General features: G+C 54.1%; 2 protein-coding genes across 5 annotated transcripts; one reads left to right on the top strand and one right to left on the bottom strand.

Moving 5' to 3' along the window:
- Positions 1–139: 139 nt before the first annotated feature.
- On the top strand, positions 140–7,861 carry PDAP1 (PDGFA associated protein 1). Of its 2 annotated transcripts, none has more exons than XM_042864770.1 (6): positions 140–219; positions 3,363–3,454; positions 5,321–5,425; positions 5,816–5,937; positions 6,706–6,857; positions 7,550–7,861. In XM_042864770.1, exons 1-6 carry the CDS (start codon positions 207–209, stop codon positions 7,606–7,608), a joined length of 543 nt encoding a protein of 180 aa, XP_042720704.1. In that variant the 5' UTR covers positions 140–206; the 3' UTR covers positions 7,609–7,861. The 2 variants fall into 2 exon arrangements, with proteins under 2 accessions (XP_042720704.1, XP_042720703.1); XM_042864769.1 differs by lacking the exon at positions 140–219 and adding an exon at positions 2,997–3,206.
- A 1,382-nt stretch (positions 7,862–9,243) lies between these two features.
- ARPC1B (actin related protein 2/3 complex subunit 1B) lies at positions 9,244–14,791 on the bottom strand. 3 transcript variants are annotated; one of them, XM_042864694.1, is made up of 11 exons: positions 14,648–14,791; positions 13,162–13,334; positions 12,590–12,696; positions 11,857–11,961; positions 11,303–11,525; positions 10,804–10,911; positions 10,505–10,711; positions 10,116–10,191; positions 9,848–10,044; positions 9,683–9,773; positions 9,244–9,512 (listed from the first exon to the last, which is right to left on the bottom strand). In XM_042864694.1, exons 2-11 carry the CDS (start codon positions 13,206–13,208, stop codon positions 9,474–9,476), a joined length of 1,200 nt encoding a protein of 399 aa, XP_042720628.1. In that variant the 5' UTR covers positions 13,209–13,334; positions 14,648–14,791; the 3' UTR covers positions 9,244–9,473. The 3 variants fall into 3 exon arrangements, with proteins under 3 accessions (XP_042720628.1, XP_042720630.1, XP_042720629.1); XM_042864696.1 differs by lacking the exon at positions 13,162–13,334 and having other exon boundaries at positions 12,590–12,663; XM_042864695.1 differs by lacking the exon at positions 13,162–13,334 and having other exon boundaries at positions 14,648–14,790.
- Between the last annotated feature and the right edge of the window lie 1,451 nt (positions 14,792–16,242).

Genomic DNA, 16,242 nt, shown 5'->3' with positions numbered 1-16,242 from the left:
ACGCGGCAGTGCGGGGAGATGTGCGGCCTCTCTCCGCGCTGTGGATGAGCGGAGGGGCGGCGGGGGCGGGGCAACCCCGCGAAGGGGCCTCGCGGGTGGCGGGGCCCGGGCGGGCGGAGAGCAGGGGGGCGGGGCGGCTTCCGCTTCCGGGTCGTGGCTGGGGCCGGGGGGGCCTCGCTGCAGCTGCCGCAACCGCCATCGCCGCGATGCCGAAAGGAGGTGGGGGCCGGGCGGGGGGCGGCGCGGCGCTCGGTAGCGGGCGGGGGGAGAACGCGACCTTCCTTGCTTCAGGACGGGGCTCCGGTCTTCCTTATCGCACGGGGGAGAATCCCGCCCCTCGTCACCTCGTGGGGCGCGGAACCGGCCCTCGTTGCCTCTCGAAGGGCCTCGTTCCACCTCGCGTCGGCTGCGGATGGCCGGGAGGAATAGAGGTGTCCTTCCCCCCCCCCAGCTCGGGCCTTGGGGGCCGTCTCTCCTCTCCCACGCCTGCCCCACGTTACTGGGGGTCCCGCTCCCCCGCCCGGCTTTCAGGTCTTTATGGAGGAGGGATTTGTGCGGAGCTCCCCGCGTTGCAGCCACGCAGAGGCAGCTCCTGTGCTGCCTGGCCGAGCTTTGGGGCCCTGGCCGAGCCCTGGGGCTCCGCAGCCCGCCCGTCTCGGTGCTCTCACGGCAGCGGCTGGGCAGGAGCAGCTCTACGAGGCAGCGGGGCTGGGCCCGGCGTCGGGGGCTCCGAGCGCTCCTTTCTCTCGTTTCTTGTGGCTCCGCGGAGCGGGTACCGACTTGTTCTTGTGATTAAGGAGATGTAATGAGGGAATGACACCGTCAGGTCTGAGCTGGATCCACCCAGAACCTTCTCCAGATGCACCATCTGCATAATTGGCTCCTGTGTGAGCGTTTATGAAATCCCAGGCACGTTCATGAATGTAAGCCCGGCCTCATCATCTTCTCTGTAGTTTTCGCCAATTTATTTCATTAGCATTTCCCAAGCTTTAGTTTCATGAAATCTGCTCCCCAGTTTATATTTTCTTTAAGCTCTTTGTGTTGTATTCACTTGCACGACTTTAGGAGGTGGATCTGAAGCTTTCCTGTATTTTTGTGAAGGCAAATAGCTGTGGTGGGTTTTACTCCTGGTTACTTTATGTAAATGCCGTGTAGCTGAGCTCCCTCTGCTCTCTGTTTCGTTGTATGTTTCAAGGTGATTCTTTCCAACCTTTCTTTTCTTGGGAAAAGAGGGATCTTTGTGTTTTCTCACCCAAAAAATTAGGAGGAGTTATTGTAATTATATTGTTGGTAGCAGAGAAGTGGACTTCTGCAGTCCATTTAATATAAAATAAGGGGGGTTAGGTAGCTAGCAATACATTTTGTTACAGAATTACTTTTGATTATTTTGTTCATTTGTTGAACGCTTTGCTTCAAAATGAATGCAATTCCTTCACTGTTTTTTTTTTCCATTCTCTCCCATTAAAATTCCTTCACTGTGCTGTTTGAAGCTGAAGACATTTACTCCAACACACGTGCCTGAGACATCAGGCGTTTGTTCTGCATTGGAAATCTGCAGATTGTATTCAAATGGCACTTTGCAGGGGAGAATGAGAATCATCAGCCCTGTTTTACAAATGGGAAAGTGGGCACGGACCTGCACTGGCACACATGGGGTCTGTGCTCAGCTTGCCTGGAGTGGGGGCTGATTCTTCAACTTATTTCTTTTCAAGCATTTGTTTTTAAGGTAATTTCTCTGGAGCTGCTTTTCTCTACTGCATGGACATTCACAGAAATAACACTGCTGCAATTCTTCACTTCTGAGCCCGGTGTAAAATCTTTCTGCTAAGCAAGGAGGGTGCCTGTTGTATGTTAACTTTGTAGCACAGCATTGCTTCGGTCTGTTTAGATTTGTGTGGTGCTGCCTGGTGTGTCAGGTACCTCACTGTTGTTGCTTTTAGAGTGATGTCATTTGCCAGGCAGTGATGTAATGTCTCCTGGCAGCTCTCATCCTCATCGTGTTGCTGGTGCCACGTGGGGTGGTTGGGAGCAGGGGAGCTGAAAGCACAGGTGCTGGGCTGCAGCAGAGCTTTGGTTGCATTTAAGGTTTGAGCACCCATGAGCTTCCAAAACAGTACAGAGAATTCTGTTTTCTACCTTTCCTCGTTTCATGGAAGGAAAACACCTGGGAATGTCTGCAAGGCTTTGTAGCAGGGTTTGGAGAGAATTTATTTCATGGCTCAGCTTTTACCGAGCTCAGTGTATGAGAGTTTGCTGATTAGGAGAACTGATCAGAAAATGTTGGATTTCTAAAGCCTGCCAAGGCAGTCTGCTCTGATCCGTCCTGTCCTTCCAAGTCCAGCAAACACATCCAGGCTGACTGTGAGCAGCAGGGTGGCCATGATGGATCTCTCCCGTGTGTCCTGCTCTCCTTTTTGCACCTCTCTCAGGTTTCCTTGTCCCTTGCAGGTGATGTGGGGAGGGAGAGGAGGGAGCACGTGGCTTTCGTGCTGCTTGGCAGATGAGGACCTGCAGGAACAGAGCTCCCTCATCTGAGCTGGTTGTTCTCTGCTGGTCCATGCTCCAGTTGTGCTTTGAGCTCTCCAGCTGGCTTTTACCAGCAGCTTTTTGAGCTGTAACATAAATGGAGCAGCAACCTGCAGGAAGCAATGATAGGGTTGGAAGCAGAGCTTAGCATGGCAGTCTGACCAGCTGAGCTGGCTCTCCTCTCTTCCCAATTTCTGGAGCTTGTTTTTGTTTTTCCTTATAAAGCAGTAAAACGTGGAGGCTCCTTTTAGTAGTTCCTCAGTTCTCATTATCATTCCCGAGGCTTTTGTCCAATCGGCTTCCTATTTTCTCTTGGCACAGCCTCAGTGCAGGGGAGGGGCTGAGGAGGCGAGCTTGTTGGGGTAGCTGGCTGTAACAGCTGCTGCCACGGAGCACGCTGCAATTCCTGCTGTGTTGGAAATGCAGAGAGCAGGGCTGGGGCTGAGAGCAGGGCTGGGGCTGAGAGCTGCTCGCCAGCAATCCTTTGGGCAGCCCCTCCTGCCTTGCTCTCTGCAGGGCGAACTTGCAGAGTTGAGGTGGTGTGTAGATGGGCTCCAGTGCATCCAAATCCAACCCGAGTGAGAAGAAGGAATCGATTCTCTGAATGTCTTCCTGTGGAATAGTAATCCCTGTTCTCTATGTAATAGGTTCAAAATTCCTGGAGTATTTCATTGAGACAGGCAAGTCCCACGTGTCTTTGTTTTGTTGTCAGAGCAGCTGTTTTGGCTTGTCTTCTGTGCATCAAAAAGCTGGAGTGTGTGCTGAAGGAGGAGTTAAGCATCCGGAAAACTTATCACTAAACTATTTATTTTCCTTATTGATTTCTGTTTGTGCAGGTAGAAAAGGAGGCCATAAAGGCCGAGCGAGGCAGTACACAAGTCCTGAAGAGATTGATGCACAGCTCCAAGCAGAAAAACAAAAGGCAAGGGTATGTATCTGCCTTCATTCTGTACTCACTGCTATAAGCCCTGCCTTGTACAGCATGCTTCATTTGCGGTTCGTGAGAAATGCCAGCTTAATCATTCAGTGCTTACAGCATGGATTCTGAGTGCCTGTGGCTGGGGAGACCCCACAGAGTGGTTCAGCCCTGTTCTTCACAGAAGTGAGGCCAGGTTGGTCATCCAGTCAGAGCTGTGAAGGTTGCAGGGTAAGGAGGACAATCACGCAGCAGCTCTAGGCATCCTTGCCCTCAGTGATTTGTCATTCTCCAGTGTAAGCTCACTTCTTTATTCCTGTTCTGCAGCTTGGCTGTGGAGAAAAGAGGCTCACATGTTGACTTCTTTTCATATACAGAAATTACCACGTTTGCTCTCTTTCTCTTCTAATCTTACCCAAGTTCCTCTGATTTCTTTCTGTACACACGGTTTTCTCCTGTGGCTCTGACCTGTAGGAAGATGTAAAAGCACTTTCTGGCTTGAGTTCCTTTTTTGTGCACTTCTGTGCCCCAGCACAGGATCGTAGTCCTCCCTCCCCTGCAGCTACTGGACTGGTGTTAGAAAAGGCATGACTACTTCTTGCAGAACTTGCTCTCTTGTGCTGCCAAATTATCTCTGCTATGATGGCACTCACTGCTATTTTACTGTGACTTTCTGAAAGTGCTGCCTAAGCCCAAATGCACTCTTCCAGCTGAAACCTCACAGCACTGACAGCAGCAGGATAATTATACCCTGTGTAGGAAACACTGATGAGCAAATCCCAGAAAAAGATCAGTCCTTCAAGCAGTTTTGAGCTGTATTGCTGGCTCCTCTTGGATGCTTTAATTGTGTGGTTTGCTGCTTAGCCAGATACTCCAACTTTGATGTCTTCTTCCAAAGCACAGCTCCTCTTGGTTTGTTTTCTGATTGCATCCTCTTGGTTTCGTGCCATCTTTGCAGCTACAGAAGTCACTTATCATTCTGGCCCTGTTTCTAGAATGATTCCAGCTCCTGCTCGTACTGTGTCATTCACAACTTTAAGTTCACTAACTTCTCTGTTTCCAAGCTATTAATAAAAAAGCCAACTGGGAACAGAACAGAACCAGCTCCCTGCAGGAACCCCCATGAGGTGTCTGTCTTATTGCAAATAAAAAAAAAACTCAGAGCAGGGCTTTATGAGAAGGGTTTCTTGCTGTTTTCTTTGTCATCATCCATACCATGCAGCGATGGTTACATCTAGCCCAGTTTCCTTGGGGGAAGCTTATAAACACTTTACAGAATTACTCCTCTTTCTGCCTGGAGTTGATCTGCTTTAGCAGTCCCTCTGTTGAGGGATATTTGGTAATGGTAAAGCAAGCCATTCACACCCTTGTTGGTTCTTCTAATCTTATCTTCTAGTGATTTACAAATTAATTCCTAGATTCTGCTTAGTAAAAGCCGTGCTAAAGAGGCTGCCTTCCTTTTGGCTGCTGGCTGGCAATTTGCTCTTCCCTGGAGTCTTTATCTAGTGCATCTCTAAGCTCCATCCCTGCAGATTCCAGTCCTTGAGGTGCTGTTCACTGGAAACCCAGGTCAAAGTTATTCTTCATCTGGGGGAAGCAAAGAGCCTCTTCTGTCTTCCAATAACTTTCCAGTCTGGTGCGCAGGGAGACCAGCAGAGCTGTTTAGAGATCTGCTGGGGCAGGTGATGCTGTGCTGAGAAGCAGTTCTCGTGCTGCAAGAGCAAGCAAGGCAGCCCTGGTGTTGGGAGGGCCACATCTGGAGCACCAGTGTTCCCAAAGCTGTGGGCCACTCCTCCAAAATTGAGGTTCAGTTAAAAGTCACGGTGGGATTTGGGCTTTGTATTGACACGTTGTATCTCATTTCATGCCTTTCTGTAGGAAGAAGAGGAGCAAGAAGAAGGTGAAGGAGCAACAGGGGACCCAAAAAAGGACAAGAAGTCTTTAGATTCAGATGAGAGCGATGAAGATGATGAAGATTATCAGGTATTATAATTCTCAGGACACTTAATGCATTTTCACTATCTGGTTTCTTGATGTGTGAGGTAGATGCATGTTCTTGAACTGGAGTTGTGTTTGAGAGCCATCTGTGGTAAATCTTTTATGGAAGAGCCATTGTTAGAAGCCAGAAAAACTTTCTTGACTGCATTTTGTTCTGAAAGTGACCCTTTGTGTATTCTGTAAGTAAAATGCAAAGGTGAGATGATTTCAAAAGAGACTAAAGATACCTGGCAGCATAAATCTTGGTTTCTGTTTGGTAGTGAAGGCCCTTTGAATGCTACTTCTGGGGTGTGTTGCAGTGTATCTGGTGAGTTCCAGTGCAGGATAATTTTGGGTTTCTTTGAGTTTAACCACCTTCTTTTTCTTGAATCATAGCAAAAGCGCAAAGGAGTGGAAGGGTTGATAGACATAGAGAATCCCAACCGTGTAATTCAGACAACCAAAAAAGTAACTCAGCTGGACCTGGATGGACCCAAGGAGCTCTCACGACGAGAGCGGTGAGTTCTTCCTGCAGCAGCAGACAGGCAGGACTCACTGCCACTCCAGCTGCCTCTCCTTACAAAGAAGCTGCCTGTTCTGTGCCACCACTGTGTCCATCCCGAAGGCAGGCAGCTCAGCCGCTTGTGCTGAGTGAGATTGGTTGCTGTGAAGTGGATGCAGTCCATTTCTTGCCTGAAGTTTTATGCCTCAGAATGTGATGTAACTAAAATTCATTAACCTGAGGTCACACTTGGGTCATTTTTCATCCAGCTGCAGAAGGTGCCCCAGTGACAGGTGCTGATCTCCCAGGTTCCCGAGGTCTCAGTGCGATTTTTGTTTGAGCTGGTGAATAAGATGAGAAGCCCAAGTGTGATCTTGTAGTTTAATTTAGCACTCGAGAATTTCAGGGTGAAAAATGTAATGTTGCTTGTCTTAAATAGGTTGTTTAAGATGGGTTATTTGGGATAGGCCTCAGCAGAACTACCTCGAGGTGTGGAAAAATGTTATAATGCTGTGCAGTCTGGGGGTAATTCCTTTGACCTCGTTGTGTCTCAGTGCTGTGATGTAGCTGAAGGTACAAAACCTTCTGCTTCTCTCCATCTCTCATCAAACACCACAGCAGGCACAACTTGTGCTTGAAAAGTGGTGGTGGGGTCCCACAGCCTTGGTAGGCAGTCTGTCTCTGCACTCGCCTTCCATCCCAGTCAGAAAGCCTCCCTTAGAGTACATCTGCACCTGCATGCTTCCCTGCATATTCTAACAACTGCTGTGTTTCACTCAAACAGAGAGGAAATAGAGAAACAAAAGGCAAAAGAAAGATACATGAAAATGCACCTAGCTGGTAAAACAGAGCAAGCCAAGGCAGATCTTGCCCGACTAGCCATCATTCGGAAGCAAAGGGAAGAAGCTGCCAGGAAGAAAGAAGAAGAAAGAAAAGGTTGGGGAGTAATTAATCACATCCTCTTACTTCTCTTTTGCAATAGCTGTACTGCCTCGAGGCACGACTTCTGATATCTGTGCTGTAATCCCTCACCTCCTGCATGGTGGTGCTGAGTGTCATTGCAGCTCTGTTCATCAAAGCCAGGCTTGGCTGTTTCGTTCCTATAAAGCCATAGGATGTCTGAAGTGGGAGAAGGCAGGGACAGAAGGGAACTGCTCTGACATCTGTATCTGCAAGCTCAGCCTCCCAGGCAGTGCTTGCTGGTATTTGGGGATTTATTGAGTTCCTTGTGCTGGGTGTGATTTATCTGCATTGCCTGCTGGGGATACAAACTGCACAGGAAATTTGCAACAGTCTTCCCCTGCCTGGATTTCCTCTTTGGCTCTGATAAACGTGAGACAGAACTCTAATGAATGTGTTCTTAGTGACTTCCACAGGGAAATTTATGCAGCAGAATCAGGGTAATTTGCAGCAGCCTGAAGAGAGGCACAGAACATAAGGAAGGTGTAGGGAGGGCTGCTCCTGGAAGCCTGGAGGGACCCTACCACAGATAAGTGGGGAGGGTCAGAGTTTTTCCTCTGTTATTTCGGTGTAGGTAGCAAGATTTCAATCTCTGCAGCTATAAGGCTACCAGCAGTCCCTGTCGTGCACTGTGAAACGATGACACCTCTGTTCTTTTCCTCCTGCAGCAAAAGATGAAGCGGCCATGGCAGGTAAAAGACTGCAGTCACTGTCCCTTAACAAGTAAGCACAGGACATGCAAGAGGAGGAAACGCCAGGGAACCGTGCCTGGTGCCTGCCAGGACCTCTGTCGTGTTGCATACCATAGGTGCCACGTAGGGTGTGCTGCGGCATCGAAGTCACCTTCACCTCCAAGAGACACTGACAATGTGTTTTGTCTTCATCCTGGCACAATTTCCATTTGGGGTTAGGGGCAGCTGCTATCCTCGGTGCAAAACTGTGCTGAACAGCAATTCTCTGTAACAGTTTGAAAACCTGAATGTTTTTGCTGTTTTTAGGTTTAAGTACTCATAGACCGGGGGGATACCCATGGGGGGGGGGGGGGAGAGGGGGGAGCAGGGTGGGAGGGAGCTGTGTGGGAGGGGAGATGCTTCAAATATTAGATTGCAAGAAAATAGATGGTGGGGTCATTGTGGGGTGGGGCACGCGGGGTGGGGAGCTTTGACTTGCTCATGGAAACCCAAAGGACAACGTATGTGTGGAATTCTTTTGGGCAGACGGCCCTTCAACTTGTACTGCAGGCTGTTGCAGTGTAATCTGGGAGCCTGACTTCATGGACATCTGGAGCTTTCTGTTCCTTCCCATTTTCACCCCTCCTTTCTCACAGCCAGTCTCCCCCTTTTCCCTCCTCTTCATTATTATTTTTTTTCTCTTCACCTGATTAGGGATAGTGCCAGTTTTTAACCACGTTATCCTTTGTTTAAAGGAAAACAAAAATATATCATGAAATATATCAGACCCAGATGGAAAAAAAACAAACCCACCTTGATGAAGTTAATGAAAGAAAAAAAAAAAAAAGGAAAAACAACAGAACTTGTATATTTGGCTGATTAAAATGTAAATTAAGAATTGCCTCGTGTAAGTGAACTGCTGGAACACGCAGTGCAGCAGCAGTGTGGTGTTGCAGTGATTTTTGTGTCTGCTGCCTTGCTGCTTCTCTCTGCTGTTTACGATGTTGGGTTTGGCTCAGGGTTCAGGAGCCCTAACAGCAGCTGCAGCCCGAAGGCAAAAAGCTTTCTTGCTGTTGTCTGATGGACATCTTGCACAATCTGGTTAGCAGAGAGGAGAAAACAGTTACCTTCAGGCTGCTGTTGAGCTCAGTGTGTCAGAAAGCCATCGCTGTGCTGCTGCCCTGTCCACTGGGCTGTGCCACAGCATGGGGCTGGCAGGAGGTGCTGCAATCTGGTGCCTTGTGGTTGGGATCCCAGCAATTGTCAGCTTTATCAAGAACTGAGGTGGAGCCAGAGGGTCAGGTGGAAATTTGGGGTGAGCCTTGGAGCAAAAGGAGGTGGCTGGGGCCACGCATGGGAGGAAGGGAGAAAGGGGGGCTGGTTCAGGTGCGCTGGTGGGTCACACGTCAACATCTCTTCCTGGATTTCCTAGAATGCAGCTCCACTATGGGAGAATGGACCAGAGCTCAGAATCACGGGGTGACTCGAAAGTCGTCATCCCAGTGCTGCCAGCAAGGATCCCTCCTGGGGTTGTGGTCAGTGTAAGGGCTGCTTCGCATGGAGGAGCGCTGCCAGGAGCTGTGTTAACCTGAGCCCATGCAATTAAACCCTGCCAACATGCTGTAATCACACGTGTTCACATTAAAATGCTTTAAAAAAAAAAGAAAAAGAAAAAGAAGAAAAATACTGAGTTTACATGGGAAAATCTCTACTTTATTATTGAGTTCATAAAGCGATGTATGACCAGCATTGGTTAGGATGGTAACAAAAATAGTAAAAAAGGAACCAAAAAACAGCCACCTTTATCTCTGTGTCAGAACAGCCCAGGGCTGGCTGGCAGCCGGGAGCGTGGGGCAAAGGGGTGCAGCAGTGGAGCAGCAGAGCAGGGGCAGCTGCAGCCGGGACCTCCTGGCTGTGTCCTTCATTTGATCCTGAGATCCTTCAGCGCCGACTCCAGGCTCTGAAACAAATTGTTCACCAACTGCTTTTTTACTTCCCAAGGTGAGCAGAGCAGTGCAGACCCCAGACAGGGGGACCCCAGGGCAGGATGAGCATCGTTCTGGGCACTGATTACACTGAGCTGGGGCTAAGGAGGGACTGATGTGGTCGGGGGGCTCGGGAGGGCCTCACCTTGACATCCCAGATGCTCATGCCGCCGTCCATCCCCGTGGTGCAGAACTGTGAGCAGTTGGCTTTGCCCCCTGCCAGCACGGAGATCTGGCTGTGGAGCACAGGGGTGGGAGGTCAGACTGTAGCCCCAGACCCCCCCATGTCCCCCGGACACCCTGTTAGCACCTGATGCTGTTCTTGTGCACTGTATCCAGCGCAGCGTTGGCCGTGTCGGAGCTCGCCTTCTTATCCAGGTTCTGGAAGCGCTCGCGGGCAGTGAGGCCGCGCTGGGAGCTCTGCTTGGGGACGTCCAGCTTCCCCCCAAAGCTCAGCGTGCCCGGGCCCTCTTCATAGGTGAACAGCATGGGGTAGCAGTCGTGGCCCTGGGGGGGAAGTGGTGGTCCTGCTCAGAATCACCCAGTGTGGTGCCCACCCTCAGCCCAGCCCAACTCACCGCGGCCACCAGGCTGCTCTCAGTGATGAAGGTGACGGCCAGGAGGGGAAGGGTCTCAGTGCACAGGGAGGCAACACTGAAAGGGAGGGACAAAGCATGAGCAGTGAGCTGAGGCCCTGCTGAGCACGGCGCAGCTCATGACGTGGGAGTGGGGCTGTGATGCTGCAAGGAGAGGCTGTGCCTCCTGCACCCAGCTCCACTCAGCCCTTTACCTCCACCCCAGCTCCATCCCAGCTCCACCCCTGCATCATTTTGGGGACTGTCCAGGCCACAGAAAAGCAGCTGCCCTCCCAAACCTGGGCAGCCACAAATCACTGCGTAGCTCACCCCATCCCAAAAGCTTTCCCAGGTTCCCCCCAAATCCTCCCTTCAGCCCCAGCCCTGCTTACGCCATCTTCTTGTTGGCATCGGCGAGGCAGAGGGTGCTGTCGTGGCTCACCCAGGCCACACGGTTGCCGCTGGCTGAGAAGCAGATGCTGTGCACCCACCCACAGCTGCTGCTCGACTCAAACATCAGCTCTCCAAAGGGCATCTTGGAGCCCCACGGCGTGGGGCTGGGCCGCTCCTCCACCTCCTTGATGTAGGCTGAGAAGATCCTGGGAAGGAGGAGACCATCGTGGAGCAAGCTCCATCGCTGCTCGCCCCATGCAGCCCTGTGTTACCCCTGGGGTTCCCCCTTTTCCCTCACCGGCACTTGAAGTCGCAGGAGCCGGCAGCCAGCAGCACGTTGTTGGGATGCCAGTCCAGGCTGAGCACTGTGGAGCGGATGGGCTTCTTGATGTGCTTGCACACCCACCTGCAGGGAGAGGAGTGTCGGTACCCCCAGAGCCCCCAGGCACGCTGCAAGGCTCTCAGACCGCTGTCTGGGAGTGGTTGGGGCCTCCATGAACTGCCCTTGGCTACCAGCCTGTGTCAGCAGCCAGGCCATGGGGACAGTGCTTCGTCCCCAGCTGTTGGGTCCTGCAGCACCTCTCTCCACCTCTCCATCAGGCTCCTCCTCTGCCTCTTCCTCCATCTCCTCTCTGACTCCCCTATCTCACCTCTACCTCCAGTCCATCATCCATCCACCCCCCCTCCACCCTCTCCCCCGCCTCCACCTCTCCATCCATCCAACCTTCCATCTCCCCACCCTCTTCCCCTCCATCCATCCCCACCCACTGCAGACTGGTGGCCCCAAGGCCGCTCACCAGTCATTCTCCTGCTCAAAGTAGCAGATGGAGATGAGCCGGGAGCCGCTGCCCACAGCAAACTTGTTCTCCTTGGGGGACCATTTAACGCAGCGGGCGGCCCTGTTGATCCTCAGGATGACCAGGGTGGGTTTCCAGACGTTGCCCTTCAGGGTCCACACGTAGGCATTGCGGTCGGTCCCGCACGTCACCAGCCGGTTGCTCTCAGGAGCCCAGTCAATGCCTGGAAGGCAGAGGGGGGTGGGCAGTGATGTGGGAGAAGCCGTGCAGATGGGGACAGGGCACGAGGGGATGGAGGCCATCTGAAGGTGGAGATGTGGCTGCCCTCTGCCCCCAAGTCCTTCTCTGCTACACTCCCCCCATCCAATCAGTCCCAACACTTCTACAATCTTCTCATCCCATCCCTGGGTGCTTCCCAACACACTGAATTAGGACCAGGAACACTGGACACAACCCGCTCTTTCCCCTACAACCCCTGTCCTGAGGCCACCAGTGTCACCAAGTGGGGTTGGGACCGACCTCAGGGCACAGCCACCTACATCCCAGGCACTCACCTGTCACCTGCCCGTTGTGCTCCTTCAGCTCATGCACCTTGCTCCACTTGGCCCCGTCCTTGCGGTAGATGTGCACCTCGTGGTTATTGGGGCACAGCGCGATCTCTGTGGGGTGAAAGCAGTTCTGATGGCCCCACACTTGCAGGGTCAGCCAAGGCTCAATGCATCCCTGTCACACACACAGCCCTTCCCATGCCCAGGGTCCCGAGGGCACAGGAGGGAGCCATCCTCGTGCTGGGCTCTGCTGCAAACGGTGCTTGGCAGAAAGGGCAAACCCCCAAACCCCACAGCTCAAATCCCCTGTGCCCCAGTCCCAGGGCTCTGCTGGGAGGGATGGGTTGGGATGGCTGTGGGTGTTTGGCGCCCGCTGGCCCCATCCTGCCCTGCACAGCGGCCCCATCACAGAAAGCCCTTTTTGTTCTCTCCCACATCCCCCATACGTGGCCGGGAAATGCCATCGGCCATGAATCACCGGCTCTGCTCCGCTCCCTCCCCCTGCAGTGGGACTGAGGGGGTGTGAGCAAGGAAATGGGACATATCCTAAGCTGACCCCAAAACCCACCTGCACGGCAACACCCACTGCCCCAAACTCAGCTCTATGGCAGGACCTGCCCCATGCAGGGGAATCGCTGCAGTGGGGACGTTCGGTCCTGGCAGGGATGCGACGCCCACCCCCAAAATTATGCTGTTGGTGCTTTGGGCTGTCCACAGGGGTTTGGGGCTCAGTACTTACGGGTCCGGTCCTTATTCCAGGCATGGCAGCTGATGGGCTCCAGCAGGAAGCTGTGGTAGGCCATGGTGTGCGGGCTGGGAGGATGAGAACGTTGCTGGGACGTGTGGCTGTGGGGACAAAAACCCCATGGAGGACCCCTTTTCCATCTCCACAAATCCCTTGTTGGTATCCCTGGGGGCTCCGAGCTCAGAGCCTGCCCCAGTGAAGCTGATGGCTGTTCTGAGGAACTCAGATTTGGGGTGAGATGTTGGAGGGGACGGTGCTGCCTCAGGGCCAGGCACCCCACACTGAGCATCCCACAGCCGTGTGCCACATCCCAATGGGTGCCACGTCCCAAGAGCACCATCCGTGCCCACCCTGATCCCCCCCAGCCCTGGGGCAGGGAGAGGCAGGAGGAAGCCGTGAGTGCACCAATAACACCCCGATGCAGGAAGCTGCCGTGGGACGGCTTCCAGGGACTTCCTACCCACGTTGACACCCCGGCCCTGGGTGGGTGTCCCAGGACCCCGCAGCCACCACCACCCATCGCACCCCCAAAGGCACATCCCCTCCCTCCAGCTGTCCCTACAAACCATGCGGAGCCGGAGGCGCTCAGGGCTCGCTCCTTCCCAGCTCTCATTTAGGAAAAGCCAAAGCCTGGCGGCGGAGACGCCTCCATCCCATCCATGAGTAATCCCTTCCCCTGCTGCTGCCAGAGCGCTGCGGGACGGGGCGGCACCGCGGAGCTGGAAAGGGAGCTGTGGGGCTGGGGGAGGAGTAGATTGAAGGCCCCGGGCAGCCTGAACCGGTGAGGGGGAGGCAGCCCACGGCCAGGGGTGGGGTTGGGGGGGCTTTGAGGTCCCTTCCAAGCCCAGCATGCTGTGATCCCACGATTGGGCAGCGCGGGGTAAAATCGATGCGTGGGGATGGACTGCAGAGATGTGGAGCGGAACAGTGCGCGCTGTGGGTACCGCTGCGGCCACCGCCAGCAGGGTGAACGGCATCGATCTCCTGCTCAGACAATTCCGGGCCACGAAATGCGCCGCGGGGCAGCGGCGGTGCTTTTTGGGGTCGGGTTGGGAGCTGGGAGCTGTTTGCTTTCCCTCCCCACGCTCGGTGCTCACCGCCACCCCGGGGGGAAGGGCTCTGTCGCAGCCGTCAAAGCGGGAGCGGAAGCGTTCGGTACAAACAACACACAAAAAAAAGAACTTTTTTGGCTGCATTGGGAGCGGTCAGCACTGCGTGCTCCGTTCCGTCTGCCTGCAGCCCTCACGCTGCTGCTGCCCCGGGCACAGCGCTGCAGGGAGGGCACCGAGGCACCGCTCAGCCCCTGGCCCTGTGCTGAGGGTCTGAAAGAAGGGAGAGGGGTTTGGGAGAAGTAGGTGGGAGTGGGGCCGGGGCTGCTCGCTTATCTCCACCCCCAGCCCTGAGCTCAGAGCCATGGGAGCTCAGAGGGGATAACCGAACCCAGATAACTGAACCCAGATGACCAAACACAGATAACCAAACCCAGGCAGGGGCCGAGCAGAGCAGCACTGGGTTCACTTGTGCTGCGCCTTCTGTGCAGCCATCAGAGCACAGACCCCCCGGGACATCTCTGTCACTCCAAAGCCTCCATCCACCACTGAGGCCAAAGCTCAGAGCCCGGCGTGCCCTCCTGCTCCCCGTGGTGCTGCGGGCTGTCACCAGCCTGCTGCAGGGGACACCATCCCCACTGCACCCCTGTGTTGGTGCAGGTGCACCTAGAGCCAGCGTGGCCCTTGGGAAGGGTGGCCCATCACCACTCCTAAGAGCACAGGGCAGCCCTGACCTCTTCCTCATACAGAGCAATGCCCTGAGGAGACGGCCCACAGCTCCAGCTCTGTGGCACCACAGCCCTGGGCATCGCCTGCAGCTCTTCAGCCTCAGGGCCACGAGAGTAACACCCAGGCGTGGAAATAAGGACCCCAAACACAGCGACAAAGCCACGAGCGGTGAGCCCACCTCCATCCCAAACCCCATCCCAACGGGCTTTTGCCCCTTCCCAGCTTTTGGCAGCGGGGAGCTGAACGCCCCACAGCCCGCTCTCCCACTCCTTACCTGGCAGATCAGGGCAGGGCAGTTCGTGGACTCTGGGCAGTCGACACGAACAGCCAAGCCCAGGCAGAGCGCAGTGAGCGCTGAGAGTTGCTGGCTGCCCCGCCGAGGCAGCTCCACTTCCCTTTTCCTCTCTGAGAAATGCAACCACTTCCTTACGTGGGCGTTGGGGGAGCGCAGAGCAGCTCGGCAGCCGCCCTGCCCTCGCGTGCTGCAGGCAGCAGGCCTCCCAGCACCGGGAAGCACCAGCGAAGCGGGGCCCATCCGTGGGGCAGCACCGCCTCCGTGGCCGTGGGACCCCGCTGTGCCCGGAGCTGAGCAGGGACGCCTGCTGCTTTCGCATCCCGCCGAGCCCACGCTCACCCCATGCGTCCCTCCTTCTTCCTCCTGCTTCGCAGCCATCTGGTTTGCATCCCTCTCCCTGCAGAAGCGCAGCTCCTGATGGCAAGCGCCGGGAGGGCTTCGGTTTCAAGGCAGCGAGCAGGGTGATGCCTGCACAGAAGGATGCATCACCCCTCGTGCTGATCACAGCCGTGCCCATGGAGAATAAGGTCCTGTGCGTTTCCCCGCTGCAGGAGGGCTGGAGCTGCCCCTGTGGGTATCCGTACTCTGCCTGCTGGAAGCACTGAGCACCCACTGCGTGGGTTTCTGCAGGGCTCAGCTGCCCATGGAGGGGGAAACCAGTGCCGGGGTGATGGACCAACCCAGCTCATGGCCTGGATCAATTCCCTGGCTGCTTTCCCTTCATTTCCTTACAGGGAAAGATCCTCCCGCACCCACTGCTGCTCTCAGAGAGCTCGGGGGCTCTGAGAAAGGCTGGAGATGGACCTCAGTGCACCGACATGGGAAGCATCAGCTGTCAGTGCTGGAGGTGCACGGCTCCCCCCACCTGCACACGGTGCAGATTTGAGCTCCGTTTTTCTTTGAGTGGTGGTTGTTTATATTCCCCTCGCTCTGTCCTTCTTATCTCCAGCCTGGTTTTGATCTGATTGCTGGTGCACACGTTTCTCTCTCAGTAACCCAGGGCAGTTGCACCCCATGCCAGTGTCACTGCACGGAGCAAACGCTCCTTTTGCTTTCTCAGGCTCTTTCATGCAGAACAAGGCGACATTTAGAGGTCCATTTTCTCCACTCTCTCAGTAGATGCTTTTTTCCTCCCTCCTTTTATGTTGTTTGTGCCACGTATTTCAGAATGTAGATATTTCTTTTTAAACACCACACTTTCAAAAGCAACTTCAGAAGAAATGTGTCTGCAGAGACGAACAAAGCCAAAGCCAGGCTCCTCTGTTAATCCTCCACGGCTGGCAGCATCACTTTGATCCACAAGACATTTAACTCCATTCTAGCTGATAAACCCAGTGCCACCCAAGTCACTGCACACAGCAATCACCGGGCTGCGAGCTGAGTAAGCAGTTAGTCTACATTTATAAGGGAGAGGAAATTGCAAAGCTATGCTTGGCTGCCAGGGGAAAAGGTGGAAGACGAAAGAAAAGCAAAAGGAACTGACAGAAAGTGCTCTGCATGCAACAAACATTGCACCTGAAAATGATGCACCCCCATAAGGCACAAAGTTTGCTTTCAGAACAGTTGCCAGCTCT

The sequence above is a fragment of the Lagopus leucura genome, unplaced genomic scaffold (assembly GCF_019238085.1).
Source record: "Lagopus leucura isolate 7727_CA_CO unplaced genomic scaffold, USGS_WTPT01 Super-Scaffold_760, whole genome shotgun sequence".
Lineage (NCBI taxonomy): Eukaryota > Metazoa > Chordata > Aves > Galliformes > Phasianidae > Lagopus > Lagopus leucura.
This window is presented reverse-complemented; position numbering and strand designations above follow the sequence as displayed.